The sequence below is a fragment of the Ovis canadensis genome, chromosome 1 (genome assembly GCF_042477335.2).
Source record: "Ovis canadensis isolate MfBH-ARS-UI-01 breed Bighorn chromosome 1, ARS-UI_OviCan_v2, whole genome shotgun sequence".
NCBI classification, from domain to species: domain Eukaryota; kingdom Metazoa; phylum Chordata; class Mammalia; order Artiodactyla; family Bovidae; genus Ovis; species Ovis canadensis.
In genome coordinates, this window is record NC_091245.1 from 48020187 (window position 1) to 48041227 (window position 21041).

Below are 21041 nucleotides of genomic sequence, written 5' to 3' on the forward strand. Positions count from 1 at the left end.
ACGGCAGCAAATGCCAAAGCTCCCTTCTCACTTTGGCGTTTACTGACCCTTTGTCAGCTATAGGGAAGTATATGCTGTTTCAGTAGCTTGAGGAGGCAGCTGTCAAACTGCCTCTTAACCTGAGAGGAACATATCAGTAGAGTAATTAATTTTGTACAACCCTCTCTATCAACCTGATCACTTTTTTTTTACTATATCATTACAAGTGAACACTTATATGCATGGCTGATTTAATTAATAATTCTAATAAAAAAGATGATATCATAGCAATATATATAAGCACATTAATAAATTTTAAAGACTAGTGAAGTTCTTGGCTATCCAGTGAGATCATGTTACATGGTTATTGAGGTTATATAGATCCAAACTTCTATAGGTTTACTTTTCAATGTTTGGATTATATATAACCGAGAGGAAAAAAAGCATTTAATGACCACTGGCTCTTTATATAGGTGCTGTATACACCATTTCACATATCTTATCTCAATAAATCATTCCAACAACTCTATAAGAATAAGTCATTTTCCCTGTTTTATAGGTGAGACAACTGAGGTTTAAAGACTGAGTTTGAGAGAACTGTCCAGCATCCTGCATGGAGGATTCTGGTTTCAACTCAGATCTGTTTGATTCCAGAGTTTTTGGTGGATGGCCTAGAGATTGGAAAGAACATGGGCACAAGAGTAGAAAAAAGTAAGTTCTAGATCTCCTGTGACAACATACAATTTTGGGTTCTCAGTCACCTTCTTTGGGACCCAGTCCACTCATACACAAAGTAAAAGGACTCAGTAGACTGGAAGTTTTCAAACCTAATTTTCTTAAATTCTATACCATTTTGACAGGTCTCTGGGTCACTGTGCAGTGTAATATGAAAGAAAAAAACAAGATTTTGGAAAGATTTTCCAGATTTTATCTCCAAATCAACTAAATGAATTCCAATTTTATCTTTGTTATATACTACACTCCAGCATTCTTCCCTGAAGAATCCCCATGGACAGAGGAGCCTGGTGGGCTGCAGTTGAAGGGGTCACAAAGAGTCAGACATGACTGAGCAATTAAGCACTAACATATATTAATCATTTGCATAAGGTTTTAGTTTGGGAAAGGAAAGAATCCATTGCTTTAAAAAGTTTGAAAAAAGTTGACTAGCTAATAATCTCAGCTCTGTTAGCATCTGTATTTGGTTTTCATTAGCAGCAGTTTGGGGTTTCCCTGGTAGAGAATCAGCCTGTAATGCAGGAGACCCTGGTTCGATTCCTGTGTTTGGAAGATCCCCTGGAGAAGGGATAGGCTATCCACTCCAGTATTCTTAGGCTTCCCTGGTGGCTCAAACGGTAAAGAATCTGTCTGCAATGTGGGAGACATAGGTTTGATCCCTGGGTGGGGAAGATCCCCTAGAGGAGGGCATGGCAGCCCACTCCAGTATTCTTACCTGGAGAATCCCCATGGACAGAGGAGCCTGGTGGGCTACAGTCTATGGGGTCACAAAGAGTTAGACATGACTGTGTGACTAAGCACAGCACAGAACAAGCAATTTGATTAACTGGATTGCCACAGCTTTCAATGGTTGTTCTACTTCAGCTAGTTAATATACATTTGACTTTGTCCAAACTGTCCATAATACATTAGTGCATGCCCAAGGGTCTTTGATATTTAGTCCTCTCCAAAATCATTTGGCATTCTCAAATATGCTCAAGGATATTTTGAACAGGGCCAAATGTCAGTGAACTTTTACTGTTGATCAATGATTTTGTGGATGTTCTGTACAGAATCAAATGGCCTATAAGCCTTCACAGTGTTGGATATCATCGTTCAAGTACAGTGATCAATGTCCATTTTGTGTGTAAGCTTCTTGAGAATACACAGAGGATACAGGTATAAGATAAGAAAGCCTTCCTCAGTGGTCAGTGCAAAGAAATAAGAGGAAGACAGTAGAATGGGAAAGGCTAGAGATCTCTTCAAGAAAATGAGAGCTACCAAGGGTACATATCATTCAAAGATAGGCACAATAGAAAACAGAAATGGTAGGGACCTAACAGAAGCAGAAGATATTAAGAAGAGGTGGCAAGGATACACAGAAGAACTATGCAAATAGATCTTCAAGACCCAGAAAATCATGATGGTGTGATCACTCACCTAGAGCCGGACATCCTGGAATGTGAAGTCAAGTGGGCCTTATGAAGCATCACTATGAACAAAGCTAGAGGAGGTGATGGAATTCCAGTTGAGCTATTTCAAATCCTAAAAGATGATGCTGTGAAAGTAGTGAACTCAATATGCCAGCAAATTTGGAAAATTCAGCACTGGCCACAAAGCTGGAAAAGGTTAGTTTTCATTCTAATCCCAAAGAAAGGCAATGTCAAAGAATGCTCAAACTACCACGTAATCACACTTATATCACATGCTAGCAAAGTAATGCTCAAAATTCTCCAAGCCAGGCTTCAGCACTATGTGAACCGGAAACTTCCAGATGTTCAAGCTGGTTTTAGAAAAGGCAGAGGAACCAGAGATCAAATTGGCAAAGTCCATTGGATCATCAAAAAAGAAAAAGAGTTCCAGAAAAAACTCTATTTCTGTAAGCCTTTGACTGTGTGGATCACAACAAACTAGAAAATTCTGAAAGAGCTGGGTATAACCTGACCACCTGACCTGCCTCCTGAGAAATCTGTATGCAGGTCAAGAAGCAACAGTTAGAACTGGACATGGAACAACAGTCTGGTTCCAAATTGGGAAAGGTGTACGTCAAGGTTGTATATTGTCACCCTGCTTATTTAACTTATATGCAGGGTACACCATGTGAAATTCCAGGCTGGATGAAGTACAAGCTGGAATCAAGATTGCTGGGCGAAATATCAATAACCTCAGATAGGCAGATGACACCACCCTTATGGCAGAAAGTGAAGAAGAACTAAAGAGCCTCTTGATGAAAGTGAAAGAGGAGGGTGAAAAAGTTGGGTGAAACTCAACATTCAGAATACAAAGATCATGGCATCCGGTCCCACCACTTCATGGCAAAGAGATGGGGAAACAGTGGAAACGGCATCAGACTTTATTTTTGGGGGCTACAAAATCAGTGCAGATGGTGACTGCAGCCATGAAATTAAAAGACACTTGCTTCTTGGAAAAAGCTAGACAGCATATTACCATATTAGCATATTAGCTGACCAACCTAGACAGCATATTAAAAAGCAGAGACATTACTTTGCCAACAAATGTCCATCTAGTCAAAGCTATGTGTTTTCCAGTAGTCATGTATGGATGAGAGAGTCGGGCTATAAAGAACGCTGAGTGCTAAAGATTGATGCTTTTGAACTGCGGTATTGGAGAAGACTCGAGAGTCCCTTGGACTGCAAGGAGATCCAATCTGTCAATCCTAAAGGAAATCAGTCCTGAATATATTTTGGAAGGACTGATGCTAAAGGTGAAACTCCAATACTTTGGCCACGTGATGCAAATAACTGACTCATTTGAAAGGACCCTAATGCTGGGAAAGATGGAAGGCGGGAGGAGAAGGGGATGACAGAGGATGAGATGGTTGAATGGCATCACCAACTCGATGGACATATGTTTGAGTAAGCTCTGGGAGTTGGTGATGGACAGGGAAGCCTAGCATGCTTCAGTCCATGGGGTCGCAAAGAGTCAGACACAACTGAGCAACTGAATTGAACTGAAAGTTATAAGGTCGGGGAGCATAAATTCCTCTGGCTTCACTCATTCTCTTATTTCGTTGAATTTGTATATATCCATTACTTGTATGATGATTATGACTGTGCATGTATATTTCACTTTGGTTGAGTGTCATCTAATAGGCCAATTTAGCTATATCAAAATCTACCTATATCCTCAAGCCTAATTTTTGTCAAATACTTATTACTAGAGCATCCAGGAAAGGGTTTCCATTAACATCATCAAGCTGTGAGGATAAAGCAAGTTGACTCACATAGCATGTTATCTTTAATAACCACCGAGTCTAAATTTATTACTGCCTCTTTCAACCAAAATGGAAACCCCATCTCTTTTAAGTTGCAGGAGAGAAGATCAATTTCAATATAAAATATGAATCATTCAGATTTGTGGTTTTACCTTTCACATGGAACCAAGGTTCATTATAACAGGCAAAAGTAACAGCTCATACAGTTGCTTAGTGGCATGTGGGGACATTTGAAGCAAGCAGAGAGCTTAAATATTACTTACAAGGGCACAGCTGGTTCCATATTCAACAAATCAGTCAAAAAATAAAGTTTGCCTGCATCAGTGAGATCTAAACAGGGAAAAACTTTCATGCTACACACATTCTTACTTTCTCCAATAGTCTCTCCCATTTTCCCTTTGGATAACAGTTACTGACTTTTCGTTTTTTATAATTTCAAAGAGGAGGTATCATCAAATTAAATAGACTTGGAAGAAATAGTCTCTAAAATGAGAGATTTTTCAGAAAGTTAAATAGCACTTGATTATAAAAGTATTTAAAATTGGACTTTGTTATTGTCTCCAGAGGGTTGCTCAAAGAGGGAAAGACAGTTTGGGTGAGTCCTTTGAATATCTGATGTGTAATATTTCAGAGGCAATAACTTTGTTAGCTGAATAAATGCATGTACGTGTATATGTGTGCACCTGGGCCCCGCCCCCCAGCACATGCATACAAGAAAGGAAGGAGAGAGGCCCCTATAGCATCATTAGGACCTGTATTCTAGCAAAATATTTGACACCACAGTTTAAGAAACATAGTAAAAAGTAATTCGGCAATTATATGTTTAACAAAATGTATTGTTATCTGAGACTGTAAGAGAAAATTTTGTTAATATTAAAGCTTGAGTTGTTCCAAACATTTTCACATATTAGGTCTCATGTGAAGACTATTAAACCAAAACTATGTAAATGTTGGACTATAAAGAAAGCTCAGCACCAAAGAATTGATGCTTTTGAACTGTGGTGTTGGAGAAGACTCTTGAGAGTCCCTTGGACTGCAAGGAGATCCAACCAGTCCACCCTAAAGGAAGTCAATCCTGAATATTCACTGGAAGGACTGATGCTGAAGCTGAAACTCCAATACTTTGGCCACCTGATGTGAAGAGTTGCCTCATTTGAAAAGACCCTGATGCTGGGAAAGATTGAGGGCAGGAGGAGAAGGGGACAGAGGATGAGATAGTTGGATGGCATCACCCACTCAATGGACATGGGTTTGGGTGGACTCCGGGAGTTGGTGGTGGATAGGCCTGGCGTGCTGTGGTCATGGGGTCACAAAGAGTCGGACATGACTGAGAGACTTCAACTGATGTAAATGTTAACCACATTGTTTATATAGATTTCTTCCTTTTTAACTATCTTTCCTTATTTCCCTTTAGATTGTGTTTTAATACATGTCCTATAATCAAAGCAGGAAACAATGTATATATGTGTTCTACTTATGAAAATGACTTTTATTGGTTATGAGATTACAAATCCAATGATGATGTACATTTGATAAATTAGACCCATAGATGGCAGGATGGGACCATCTTGTTCATATTCTTTAAGAAGCAGACCTAGAGGAATCATCTCCTTTAGTTGCTCATGTTCAGGGAGCAAAACACACACGCACACACACAATTAAAAATAATAATAAACTCCCCATAATGCTGAATCCCCAAGTTTTTACTTAATAAGGAATTTTGCTATAAATAGTTGACATGCTGTCATCCATCATTAAGTTTGTTAAAGCACTGTTCCCTGAGGCTGATCTACAGTGATCTGTAAAATATTCTCTTTTTTGCTCTCACGTGCTTTCTGTCTCTTTCTTTACCTCTCTCTCACAATGACTTTTTAGAATGCAGACACATTTCAGAAATTTCTGGACAGGTAATCTTGAGAATGAGGGATTCATTGTATACTAGCTCTTCTATAGTTTTTTCACTATAAATTTTACTTTCCTCTTACTTGAGGAAGTATTTACTCTCTACCTGAAGTAATACTATGGATGAAATTACTGACATTTCAGCTTAAAATTATAGCTCCTCTTATAATTACAGTCTAGAGCCTATAGGCCATGATAAGCTAAAGAATTTAAGTTGACTTTATATTAAATCAAAGCTGTTTATTGCTTCTTAGGGACCAAAGAAAGATGTGAGAAAAGAGGCCAAGAAACTAGAATGAGGGAAGCTTGAAAAAAGCAAGAAGCCTGTCGAGTATCATTCACCAAAGACTGGGGTATTGCATCTTTGCTTTTTGGGGAGCTGTTGATATACACTGGACTACTGGGCCTATTGATCAGAAAAGAAGCTCACTACAGGCCAGCTGCTGAGGCATCAAGGCAGAGGGATCATCAGCTACACTGGGCAGAGAATATCTGAAAATCTGTGTTCTTCCTTTCAGAGCCTAGCCTATAGAAAGAGTACTTTATTGCACATGTTTTTGCTCATCTTTTCACTCTATGTGGCCTTTATGTGAAATGTTATTTACTCTCATACTGGAAACTACCACATCCATGCTGGTACTTCCAAATCATATCTCCATTCTGGACTTAAGTACAGCTACCCACTGGACATTGCCTCCAACTGACTACATCTAAAATTAAACACATTTCTCTCTTTCAATATTCACCTTCTCCCCAATAAAAAAGGGTTAATCCTCTTCTTACATTCTAGCCTGGTTAATGATATCCAAACTAAACTTAAGGAGTTATCTAGATTTTCACAATTCCATTCCTATTGCCTTCAGAGTTGGTCATTAACTCCTCTGTCCTAATTATCTCTGTTATCCCTGTAACTCTTTTTGTGCAATTATCTTCTTGTAAGTCTAACACTTATTAGCCCTCCACATTAACTAAGAAAGTATTTCAGAAATTAAATCTTTTTATATGCATCCTTTATTACAATGATTCAATGGCTCTCCACAACTAGAAGGATAAAGCCCAAACTCACCTTCAGGCCCTTTCTGTCCTGTCTAACACCTTGTCCAGCCTCATCCCTCAACACTCTCTTCCTCTTCCTCTAACCATATTAAACTACTACCAGGTCTTCAAATGTATCATATTGTTTCATACTGCTATGCCTTTACATGAGCTGTTCCATACAGGAGTATTTTTCTCCCTCCCATTCACACACCAAGGCTCAACCCAATCACATCCTTGTCTCAAGGGTTTTCTCTATAAATTGCCCTGAGTCATTAAGACTGAGTGTCTCATTCTTTCATTTGCAACACTGTACATTGTGCTCATGATTATTGTTGAATGAACTGTATAAAGTTCTGCCTCTGAAAATATGATAATAGTGGATAAAATAATATTTTGAAGTTGTAACTATGTTATAATTCATACAGCGATATTACCTACTCTAGATGACAGTCCTGTCATGGTCCTGAAAATAGATTAAGAGCCTCTTCTCTGCCCTTGTACTCTACTGTTGACTACACCGCGCTAGAGTTATCTGCTTCTGTACCTCTCCTCTTATTCATCTGAGGACTCTTTGAGGATGAAGTTCCCATTCTATAAATACTTTTCTTTCCAACATCTAGCACAGTGCTTCATGTATTGTGGGCAGTCTATATATTTGATGGATAACTATTGCTACTGATAAAAAGTTGGAACCTCATAACAGAACAATTGCTTTACTTCTGCCTTTACGCTTTAAATCTAGATATCTGAACTTCTATGCTGCAAACATCATATTTAATCTGGAATTAGTCCTACAAAGTATGGTTCACATATAGAGCAAGGGATGAAGTTAAGTTGTAGCCAGAGTTGAGACATTATATCAAATTTACGTGTCTTTTCCTTCGATTGCCAATGACAACTTACTACCTAACCCCTCAGTAAAGTACTGGTCAATCAGTCATCAAATAAGCTCTGCCATCTATATATATAGTTTGCGAAAGCAATTGAACTGAGTGTTCTTGGGGGGTGTGATATAATAACAATGGGTAACATATATTGCATGCATCATGCCATTTAATTTTTATCCTGAAGTGGGAGCTATCCAGGAGTCATGTATGGATGTGAGAGTTGGACCATAAAGAAGGCTGAGTGCCAAAGAATTGATGCTTTTGAACTGTGGTACAGGAGAAGATTCTTGAGAGTCCTTGGACAACAAGGAGATCAAACCAGTCAATCCTAAAGGAAATCAACCCTGAATACTCATTGGAAGGACTGATGCTGAAGCTGAAGTTCCAGTACTTTGGCCACCTGATGCAAAGAGCCGACTCATTGGAAAAGACCCTGATGCTGGGGAAGATTGAAGCAGAAGGAGAAGAGGGCAACAGAGGATGAGATGATTGGATGTATCATTGATTCAATGGACATGAACTTGGGCAAACTCTGGGAGATGGTGAGGAACAGAGAGGTCTGGCATGCTACAGTCCATAGAGTCATAAAGAGTGGACATCACTTGGTGACTGAACAAAAACAATGAAGTGGGAGCTATTATTGCACTTACTTTACAAATGAATTACCTGAAGCTTCGGCATTTACTCAAGATCATATAACTATACGTGATGAAACTGTGGTTCAAATTATGACCTGCTTTAAAAAGCAGAGACATTACTTTGCTGACTAAGGTCCATCTAGTCAAGGCTATGGTTTTTCCAGTAGTCATTATGGATGTGAGAGTTGGACTGTGAAGAAGGCTGAGGACCAAAGAATTGATGCTTTTGAACTGTGATGTTGGAGAAGACTCTTGAGAGTCCCTTGGACTGCAAGGAGATCCAACCAGTCTATTCTGAAGGAGATCAGCCCTGGGATTTCTTTGGAAGGAATGATGCTAAAGCTGAAACTCCAGTACTTTGGCCACCTCATGCGAAGAGTTGACTCATTGGAAAAGACTCTGATGCTGGGAGGGATTGGCGGCAGGAGAAAAAGGGGACGACAGAGGATGAGATGGCTGGATAGCATCACTGACTCAATGGACGCGAGTCTGAGTGAACTCTGGGAGTTGGTGATGGACAGGGAGGCCTGGTGTGCTGCGATTCATGGGGTTGCAAAGAGTTGGACATGACTGAGCGACTGAACTGAACTGAACTGAACTGACTCCCATTATGTCTGAAACATAGACACAAAACATTGGTACATAAAAAAGTGCTATATTCCTTTTTGGTGGTCTTAGTTATGGCAAGACTCTAAACTACAAATTCTTGATTTTTTCCTTCTTGATGATCTGGAAAATGTAGGTTATTATACATAAGAAGTAGATTTTAATAGAATCAAGATTTATTCTAAATAGTTTTGGACGGGGACCTGATTCTCAGTGACTGAAACTTAATATAGTGTTTGCTATGCATAAGCACTATGAAGGGAAACTCACACTTTTTATTAACTCTCTGAGCATATTTGATTAATTCTCTGGACTTCTCTGGTGGCTCAGACAATAAAGCATCTGCCTACAATGCTGGAGACCCAAGTTTGATCCCTGGGTTGGGAAGATCCCCTGGAGAAGGAAATGGCAACCCACTCCAGTAGTCTTGCCTAGAAAGTCCCATGGACAAAGGAGCCTGGTAGGCTACAGTCCAAGGGGTTGCAAAGAGTCAGAAACAACTGATCGACTTCACTTCACTTCTTTACTTCTGGGCATATTAATAGTCATGGATACAAATCATAATAATATGAATTTCTCTATTCATGGCTTGTTCCATATATCATTATTTACACAAATGGCAGACTCCTTGGAGTTTAATTCCTTCCAATTCCTGGATTGGAAGATGAGCACTTTGGTTTTATACACTCCCTTGACTATAACAAGGGCTGATATTCAATAACAGATTAAAAAAAAAATTAGCAGGTCATGGGCCAACATTAGATTAGCTTAGGACCAACAACTTATCTTGGATCAGTTTAGAGGCTGAAGGCTCTCCCATCCACAGACCTTGTGCAGATATAACAGGAATTCTTATCAAGGGGCAACCAGCTTCACACGAACTTTAAATAAGCTGTCTTTCTCTACATAGTTTGAAGATTCACACTGCCTGTGTTGGACAATGGTACCATTCCAAAGAATTTTAAAATCCCATAGAAATGTGTTCAAATATCTCTGAGTCTTACTTTTAAAATTATTTTGGTCAAACATTAACCTCATTCATCTTTCATAAACTTAAATTTTATATCTGGTGTATGTTGTCCATTTTTAACCATTTATTAAAACAGTTTTTATACATACAACAATAGCACCCAAAATTATTAAAATTTATATTAAAAAAAAGCTAAGAAAGGCAAACATGTTACATGTAGAGGTTTTCAATAATATATTGCAAATGATACAATTTATCTCCATACTGGTTTTATGTTTAGCACAGTGAGAGACAGTGAAACACAGAAGTTAAAACCTGGGACTCTGAAACCAGACTGTTGATCAGGTTTCTGCTTTGTCACTTATTACCCATTTGACTTTGACCAAACTTTTAATTTCCCTTCATTTTAGTTTTCTCATCTGTAAGAAGAGAATTTTAGAATTTACCTTTTTTGGTAGTGTGAGAATTAAAAGAACAAATTCATGTAAAGATATTGGAACAAATTCATTTAAAGATATTATCTGGTTTACAGTAAGCTCACAATAAGTATTACCATCACTGCAATATTCCTTTATATAACTGGAGATTATAATATACATTGCACAGCTAAATCTCAGTCTACTCATTCATTTATTAATTGTCTATTCAATCACTGTTTAATTCACTAATTTCACTAAATAAGTTGTCTATGTGAATATCAGACATAGTTTAATATTGTCTATGAAATATTAGACACTGTGCTTAGCGATATGGGAGAATTAATCAGATATTGATTCTGTGTTCTCAACAAACATAATTTGGTAGAGAGATACAAACTATACAAAAATAATTATTGTAAAAAATAGAAACTCTTAGTGCAATAAGAGTTTCAGGTGAAGTCACACAAGAGTTTTGAATATACAGAAATTTCTTCAAACTTCCAGGGGTATGTTCAAAATTATAGATAAAATTTGCATATTATGTCTTTCTTAATGAATTTCAATCCAATTGTTCTAGTTATCCTTAGCACTTCTATACACAGAAAGTCAGCAACAAAGGAAGATCATCAGAGTCCATTCTGAAGATACCATGTTTAGAAGCCTTTTCAGCAGTGCATTATATCCAGATGACTGTGCTAAGGTTGCCAGAGTAAAACAAACAAATGACATTTGTTTCTAATTTGTTACATTCATTAATGCTCCAGTTTTGAAAATCAGGGTGTGGTTTAGAAATTTAAGTAGCAAAAATGAATGTGCTATTAAGCCTTAAATTTTTCTTTACTTGGTTTAATTCATTTACTCTTTCAGGTTCTTGAATATTTAAACAATTTAAAATATTAATAACATTACAAAAGAAGTATCAATATTTACATTAACTTGGAATTCACACTGCTCTATAATATTTGCAATGTTATTATTCATAATTACACTAAGTAAATAATCTTCATGGAAGAAACTTAAGCAAGTATATTATACTTTGACTCTTTCGTGGCAAGCAATGCTTTTCTTTCAGAGTGGGGGGTACTAAGATACTTTATAATATTAAACTGAAATAATAAATGATGTGATATTTTAAAAGTGTATATAGAACAAATCATCTTAAATTATTATTTTGTCTTAACAACCAACTGATATATTTTATTTAACAATAGAGATTCTTAAATCTTGGTAATTCAGAGTTCATAAACCATGAAACTTCTTATTTAATATTTTTAAGTAGTAGGAGTATTATATATCCCATTCCTCATTTCTGCAAAATAGAAACAATCATGTCTGTGATGAACTCATAATATTTGCCTTTTTCAGAGAGCGCTTACTATCAAAGGATGACAGCATAAATATACATATGTCAGGTTACCATAAAAACATAAACGATCAAAGATAAGAATGGTTTATATAACTGTACAACTAAAAAGACAGCATATTCTCTGGAGTCTTCTTTGAACATTTTGAATAACATTCCACTTCAAAATCAGGAATATTTTTTGGTTATAACAACTCTTGAACAACAGCTTCTAAAAAGTACTAAAACTAATTGAAAACGTTAAAATATAATTCTCTCCTTTCCCCTAATCCTTGTGTTTGGTCTTCTTTTCTTTTTCATTTCTGGTCCTTAGGAACTAAGATACATTAGAACTAAAGTGCCTATTTAAGTAAAACCTTAAGTTCTTTTTCAAAACACAGTTTTGAGTAAAAACATTACCTATATGTATAAAATATTTTGTCCATCATCATTTACTCACTATTATATCATTTACTCACTATTATACCTTGGTCATGGTGAAACTCTATTTCAAAATGTCTAGAGAAAGTCAACCAAGAGTAAATTCAATCCAGATTAATCTATGCTTAAATATAATGCATTTTTGAAAACAAACAAAACTAAATTCTACCAACCAGCCATCATCAGTCAGAAGACATCTTTAGTGGATCCTATAATATTCTCCTTCTCTCAGATTTAAACTATTTTTCTAAGCCCATATGTAATTCTATAGGAATTATCAAATTCTCCAACATCCGGATTATTTTGGGGCCAAATCTCCTCTGTGTAAGGAACATGACACACCAGGCTGAGCTCACAGACAGGAGCCAAAAGGCCCTGGGAGCGTTTTGGGAATTCTGTGCTACTTACGGCTGAGAGGCAGGCTCGCGTTGGTCGTGCCTAGCTTGTTGACAGCCACACAAGTATAGTTGCCGAAGTGCTCCTGTGTCACGTTGGTAACAGTGAGAATGGATCTTGTGCTAAAGTTTTGAATGATAATTCCTTGCTGGCCATTGAAGAGCCTAAAAGACAAAATAAACTCTAGGTAAATATGTGTTGTGAATACCATTTTCATGTTTATCTTAGATGGGGTTACCATGGCAACCCATAGACAGTTTTGACCATGCTGCTGTTAGCATATAACATGATAATAGTGTAATTATATTTTCCTTACAGTAGTAGATACCGGGGAAGGGAAACTATGACAGAGGTAGACTCTTCCTATGGGATTATCTGGGCTATATATCAAACCAGACTTAGATAACCACGTGTCCTGTTCATACATTAATTTGTATTCTAGAAAATTAAACACATTACAGCAATGGCATCTCAACAGTTAAAGCCAAGGAAAAGTAAAAGGGAATAAATATAATTATTCCATTAAAAACACAAACTCCGGATTTCTAAAAAGTTGACCAGAACATGTCTGTGTACTAAGTTGCTTTAGTTGTGTCTGACTCTTTGCCATCCTATGGACTGTAGCCCACCAAGCTCCTCTCTCCATAGAAGTCTCCAGGTAAGAATACTGGAGTGGACTGCCATGCCCTCCACCAGGGAATCTTCCTGCCTGAGGAATCAAACCCAAGTCTCTCATGTTTCCTGCATAGGCAGTGGCTTGTTCTTTAACACTAGCAGCACCTGGTGAGGCCGAGGCTATTTCAAATGATAGTTTTAGATAACTTTCATGAAAGTTAATCCTGTAGCTGTGGTAGGATGGTTCTGACTCCAGACTCAACACTTTAGTGCTACTTTGTAGGTACAACCCAAATAGATGACTTGTTAAATCTACAAAAAGAAAAAAAAAAGCTAGATATAATATTGAGGGTCATATTTAAGTTGAGTCCTATCTTTGGCTGGTTTCCCAGGAGGCTCAGTGGTAAAGAATCTGCTTTCCAAGAAGAAGATGCTGGTTCAAACCCCGGGTCAGGAAGATCCCCTGGAGAAGGAAATAACAACCCACTCCAGTATTCCTGCCTAGAGAATCCTGTGGACAAAGGAGCCTGGCAGGCTACAGACCATGGGGTTCACAGAGTCAGGCATGACTTAGTGACTAGGCAGCAGCAGCAGCAGCAGCCTATCTGTGCCACATTTTAGTAATGTGCCTAACAAAGTCCTTTAACCTTTCTAGACCTCAATATAGGATTCAATTTTACCTGATTCCACCCTGAATACTCAACTTTCCTTTCCCACACTTACCAGTAGAGGCCCTTATTCTCAGATAGCCTGGCATAGTTCTCCCATTTTCAATGCTTCACATGATTGCTTCTGCTTCTCTCTTTTCCTGAATCTTACCCCAATGGTCACCATCCCTTTTTATTTCTGACAGCCGGATCTCTCCATCTTCATGTAAGTCTAATCTATGTCCTATCTCTCCCACTCTACTGCTCCCTAAATGACTTTCTCTCTGTGTCTCGTTTTCTTACTCTGCATATCACTCTCCAAATTGTTGTAGAATTTATAAAATCAAAACCACAATATTGCATTGTTCTCTCTAGCAGTTTCTACGCACACAAGTCTACCCAAATAAACAATTGCTTTAAATGTTTCAAAAGGCAAGGCCATATGGACATACTTTATGTTTGAATTCTACATAGTACATAATAGTGGTATCTTAGGTGAATAATACATAGTTCATAAGTCAATAGGGCTTCCCTGGTGGTTAAGATGGTAAAGCATCTGCCTGTAATTCAGGAGACCTGGGTTTGATCCCTGGGTTGGTAAGATACCCAGGAGAAGGGAATGGCAAACCACTCCAGTATCCTTGCGAGGAGAATTCCACGGACAGAGGAGCCTGGTGGGCTATATAGACCATGGGGTTGCAAAGAGTTGGACATGAGTGAGTGACTAACACTCTCACGTGTGTCAATGAAGTTTGAATGACACAACGAATGATCCCCACAACACAGGGATCACTAAGTCCCCTTCAGCGGCCCCTTTAAGAATGTTTCTTTCTAAATATGAAATCTGCTATAATGAGAAGCCAACCAAATAATAACTTCTCCCTGCTGCTGCTGCTCCCTAACTAACCCCAAAATTTATTGTGAAAGAATTTGCTAATCATAATATGGGCTACAGAAACTCTTAGCTCAAACGGCTTGTTAATATTTCATCTTTAATGTGTTCAAATCTTAGTATTAAGCATTTCTTTAATCATGAAGATGCTAATAATTGACATTCCCCTGAGAGTTTAGGTTGAACTCCTTCGCATTATGTTATGTGACTTGCATCTGAATTTAGATAAAATATACTGTAGTTAAATGCAGATTAAAATAAGCAACCATGCTTGATTACTCTGGGAATTACTTATATTTCATGTCATAGCTGAATTTGGTTTATCCAAAACTCAAATTTTAATCAGATTAATAAAATTTTTAGTTTAATAAGTATTGAAAAAATTTCACTTGACCTATTAACCTAATGATTTCCAATTCTGACACAAGAAAATATGGCATAAAATATCTAGGAAATGGAAATTTTAAACATCTTTATCATGGGGCTTTCCCTAGTAGCTCAGTTGGTAAAGAATCCACCTGCAATGCAGGTGACCCCAATTCGATTTCTGGTTTGGGAAGATCCGCTGGAGAAGGGATAGGCTACCCACTCCAGTATTCTTGGGCTTCCCTGGTGGCTCAGCTGGTAAAGAATCTGCCTTAAATGTGGGAGACTTGGGTTCAATCCCTGGGTTGGGAAGATCCCCTGGAGAAGGGAAAGGCTACCCACTCAAGTATTCTGGCTGGAGAATTCCATGGTTTGTATAGTACATGGGGTTGCAAAGAGTTGGACACAACTGAGCAACTTTACTGAGACTGATACTTCTCAATATAGTATCATATTGCAAATCTATCAATATTTATGCTAAAATCCCACAGTGATTCTTACATATTTTTCTGCATCACATCAGTAAATTTACTTTTACACAATAGTATATGGTATGTATAAAAATCCAAAGTTTAATTGTCCTTCATTATAGCAGATTTTAAGCTTTAGCAAGATGGCTTAAATCAAATTGTGTGTGCATGCTCAGTCATGTTCCACAATTCGCGACCCTATGAACTGTAGTCTACCAGGCTCCTCTGTCTATATGATTCACCAGGCAAGAATATTGGAGTGGGTTGCCATTTCCTCCTCGAGGGGATCTTCCTGACCCAGGGACTGAATCCACCTTTTTCATATCTCCTGCACTGGCAAATGGATTCTTTCACTACTAGACATGGGAAGCCCATGTCTAATAGCTTCCCTGATGGCTCAGCAATAAAGAATCTGCCTGCCAATGTAGGAGATACAGGTTTGATCCCTGGATCAACGAAGATCCCCTGGAAGAAATGGCAACCCATTCCAATATTCTTGCCTGGGAAATCCCACGGACAGAAGAGCCTGGATGGCCACAGTCCTTAGGGTCACAAAAGAGTTGGACATGACTTAGAGACTAAACGACAACAAAATGCTAAGGCTGCATCTTCCAGAGGACTTGGCAACTCCTTAGACTACTAACTCCTTTTTGTGTCCCATCTACCAAAACTAAGATTCATTTTCCTACTGAAGAATTGAGGAGAGATTTGTTAGAGTCTTCATTTGGCTAGACTCTGGAGAGAAAATCCCAAGGGAGTATACTCTGTTACTTCATGGAATATATTTGCTTATGTTCCTTATGGCTGTTTTTTGGAGCTGGGTTCCAACTCTCTGCCCTTTAATGTATCTGAAGGCAAAGCCGCAGATGCTGCTAAACCATGCAGTGAATCCACACTCTGTATGCGCAGGCCCATTTTTGGCCCCTAGCCAGCAGTGTCATGTGCATTCTTACCAGAGTGGCACATTAGTAGCACTTTGGCAGTGGCAGCTCCTTCTGCTCTGATCAGCCTGGCAGGTGATTATGGCCAATAAAAAAGAAAAGCATCTTCCCTGGGGGGATTTTCTTCCCCGAGAGGAAGCTCTCTCCAAGATAACTGGAAAAGTCCAAAGCTTACTTTCTTCTATGCTGGGGAGTTTTAGAAGTACTGACTGCTCACGCATCATTGAAGAACCTGTCTTTGCCTGGTAGATGACTGGGGAACTCTTTCCAAAGCTGACCTGGAAGGAGAGTGACTTCTGAGATGGGATATATCTCTGGAGGGTATATTTCTATGATTTTCCTACAGTTATCTGGAGATAGTGGCAGTGAAAGCTTTCTCAGCTATTTAAATCAATTCTAAAAATTACTATACAAATGAGTTCTATGCTGGGTGATTAGGGGCTAAGCTGAACAACACATTATTACTGAAGCTTTTTCAAGAAGAATCATATATATTCATATATATATGAATACATCTTAGTTATTATTAATACTTATTATTAATAGATACAAAAAAAATGAACTATGCCTAGAAGTCCCATCATGAGTGACCCTAATGTAATTTCACTGCTTGACTGAAAATAAATAAGGAAAGAGATCTTTATGATGAGTTTTTAATGAAGCAGGCTTCTTCCAATATGTTTAAATATAATTATATTTTCTAAAAGAGAGTCATTCTTTTTATATCAAACGTACATTTGACAAATTGCATTGCTGTTCTGTGTTAAAGAAAATCCTTAGTAGGCTTCAAGCATGTGCCATCAGCCTATTCACGGGATGATCCTGGACCCACTGGATTTTTCATATTTATTCTAGATTTGTTTGAATCTAGACTTCTTTATTTGCATCAGTGATATGAAATCTGAAAGTGGCAACTCAAGAAATAGTTCACAACACAACTTGCAGTGAAACCAGAGAACAAAAAACACTGGAATATTGCCTTTTCAGGAGTTCATTCTCTTTTCCTAGATACTGAACCCTTTCAAGTTCTAATAGAATGGTTTTTGTCCTTAGCTTATAGAATGAGAGATGTTTATTATAATCCCTCCACTCAAAAAGAAAAAAAAAACTTTATTACGTTAGGAATTAAATATGATATTCCTTAGCATGTGGTGCCTGCTTAGAAATACCTGGTCATTTTTTTTTTTTTTTTTGCATTTTTGCTATTCATTGGACCCCATGGATATAAGATTCTTCTACTACTGTGGGCTCTGAGGTCCTCTACCCTCTGTTACCTCTAGGAGTTTGTTCCAAACCACTATGTTCTGCATCCCCCCACCGCCAAATTCATATACTGAAATCCTAAGTCCCAAAGACAATGGCATTATTAGGTGGTTCTTTGGGAGGAACTTAAAAGTGATGAAGGTAAAACCTTCATGGTTGAGATCAGTACTTCATAAAAGAGACTTCAGAGATATCTCTACCTGTTTCTGCCATGTGAAGATGCAATGAGAAGTCTGACACCCAGAAGGGTATCCTTACCCAATCATGCTGGCACCCTGATCTTGGACTCTCAGCCTCCAGCACTGTGAGATAAATTTCTTTGGTTTATAAGATACTCAGTTTGTGGTATTTTGTTGTAGCAGCTCAAATGGACTAAGACACATACCAAGGACCGCTGCCCTCCTTCTTTCTTCTGTCTTTTGTTAATATCTCATATATCTGTGAACTGAAGGCTATTTGCTTTGCCAGCAGATTCTGGACTTCCCTCAGAGCTCAGTTGCAATGCAGGAGACTCCAGTTCAATTCCTGGGTTGGGAAGATCCCCTGGAGAAAGGAAAGGCTACCCACTCCAGCATGCTAGCCTGGAGAATTCCATGGACTGTATACTCCATGGGTTCAGACACAACTGAACAACTTTCATTTCACTTCACTTCACTTCTGCCAACTCATAACTGACACAGCCTGGCCAATTAACTAGTTCTGAGTTAGAACAGTTCTTCATATTTTCAGTGTCAGTCAGAGGCAGCACGTGGAAAGCAAAGTTTTTACCGAAGTAACAACTATGGTACTTCTCTTTCTGGTACATGAAATGTTAACAAACTTTACAATAACCTCTCTTAAACAGTATCTGTCTAGGATAGCCAGAAAACCCAGAATAACATCACAATAGCAAAACTGGCCATATAGCCATTAGCACTGATTGTTAAAGTTGCAAAAATAAATGGGACAACTAAACCTGACCTCATTCATTTAAAATATAAATCCAGCCTCAGTACAAATTTTGGGACTATAATTCCATTTGCTTTTCCAGGTCAGGAGTAACATAGACATTTCTAGAGAAGCAAGCATTTGTTGGGAAAGATTGAAGGCAGGAGAAGAAGGAGATGACAGAGGATGAGATGGTTGGATTGCATCACTGACTCAATGGACATGAGTTTGAGTAAACTCTGGAAGTTGGTGATGGACAGGGAGACCTGGTATGTTGCAGTCCATGGGGTTGCAAGAGTTGGACACGACTGAGCGACTGAACTGAACTCAACTGAACTGAACTGAAGCTTTCAGGTGCAGTCACAGGAAAATTCCATTGCTAGTATAGGAACCATGTATGAGTGTGTCAGATAACAACAATTAAATTATTAAAATAACTTGCAAAAAATATTTAAAAACAACTTTCATAGGAATGGGAGAGGTGTTCTTAAATGGTAATAGATCTTTGACCAGACTAGAATTACAAAAGAATATGATAATAATATGGGCTTCGTTAGTGGCTCAGATGGTAAAGAATCTTCCTGCAATGCGGGAGACCTGGGTTTGATCCCTGGGTTGGGAAGATCCCTTGGAGAAGGGCATGGATACCCCCTCTGGTATTCTTGTCTGGAGAATTCCATGGACATAGGAGCTTGGCTTACTATAGTCAATGGGGTAACAAAGAGTCAGACACGACTGAGTGACTATACACACACACACACACACACACACCTGATAGTAATGTATCATGTTATGTAACTAGATAAGATGAATACAGGCTTACTAACTGATATTTGGGTGGTAGCATAGGAAATATGGAAGGTGGTAGGGGAAAGTAAGCAGCTCTGGAATCATAAGAGTTATATTTACAAAGAAAAGGAACATTATTTCCAGAAATTGATTTCAGGCTTATGGAGTTCCAAGTCATGGTATGAACTAAAGATACAGTTCAAAAAAAGAGCTTTAGAGAAAGTCATGGGTGATGGTAAACACTCTGATATGGTATTAATGGAAATAGAGTTTAATTTTGTCATCAAATGATTATTAAATATCTCTTATGCCTGAGGCACTGATTTAGGGACCAAAGAGACCTAACATTATTAGTATCTAAAGGGTTTTAGCTACATCTGAAAATGACACTGAGGTCCTTGTACAACACATCTTATAACGGCTCTTTCAATGATACAGTTTCAGCTTAAATACATATATCTGGCTCTGAATTCATGACTATTTCTGTCTTTTCAGTGTGAGCAGGAATGGTTTATGAATGTGGAAAATTATAGCTGTTCTCAACACATTTATGACAGAAGTTAATCTAAGAAACTTCAACATTATACAGAAACTTTTAGTGTTAAGAGTGTGGGAAACTGACATTTAGGGATTTTCAAAGGTATGATCAACTAATCTTCTTAGCCATCCTATGAGGTAAGCATTATTAGTCCTATTTTACAGATGAGAAAAAAGAACAATTTAGAAAAAAAGAAATATTTTTATTTTCCACCATTTGATAAGTGAAAGTGAAAGTTGCTCAGTCACGTCTGACTCTTTGTGACCCCATGGACTATACAGTCCATGGAATTCTCTAGGCCAGAATCCTGGAGTGGGTAGCCTTTCCCTTCTCCAGGGGATCTTCCCAACCCAGGGATCGAACCCAAGTCTACCTAATTGCAGGCGGATTCTCTACCAGCCATAACAGAAGCCCAAGAATACTGGAGTGGGTAGCCTCTCCTTTTCTCCAGTAGATCTTCCTGACCCAGGAATTGAACCCGGGTCTCCTGCATTGCAGGCAGATTCGTTACCAACTGAGCTATCAGGGAAGCCCATTTGATAAGCTGTAGAACCAAAATTAAAATCCGGGTCTTCTGAATATTGGTATCCTCCAAAAGTAGCAACTGATATTTTGAAACCACCAAGGGAAATCAGAATATTGTATTTGAATTTGGAGAGACAAGTTAGAAATCATGGGTTGTTGAAGAAAATCAAATTAAATCAAGGAATAAAACTAATAGTGTTAACCAAGTTTTCATGTGGCATTCATGCCAAGAAAGGCAGGTTCAATTCATGAGGTGAAACTAGTGGGGTAGACAGTCAAACAAAAATGTAGGGTTTGGTTCAGATAGCTGTCTGGTGATTTCTCTGGCAGTTCAGATAAGCTAGAGGCCTATTAACTACCTATTATGGGCTTAATTATGCACAACAATGTCACCCCTTACATTAGGTGTCATTAGCCTCCAGTAGAGTTAGCCTTTCAGGCTACTCAAGGTCCCAAGATGAGACGCATGAAATCGGCTTTCACCTCCCTCCTCAGGTCACC

The 21041-nt window shown here is 38.2% G+C and overlaps 1 protein-coding gene across 1 annotated transcript in view; it reads right to left on the minus strand.

The window, feature by feature from the left end:
* The window catches only part of NEGR1 (neuronal growth regulator 1), a 1037860-nt gene that overhangs the window by 206089 nt on the left and 810730 nt on the right, over nt 1–21041 (minus strand). The window contains exon 6 of the mRNA XM_069594684.1: nt 12580–12731. Coding sequence (XP_069450785.1) covers nt 12580–12731 — 152 coding nt within the window. The remainder of the gene's footprint in view (nt 1–12579; nt 12732–21041) is intronic.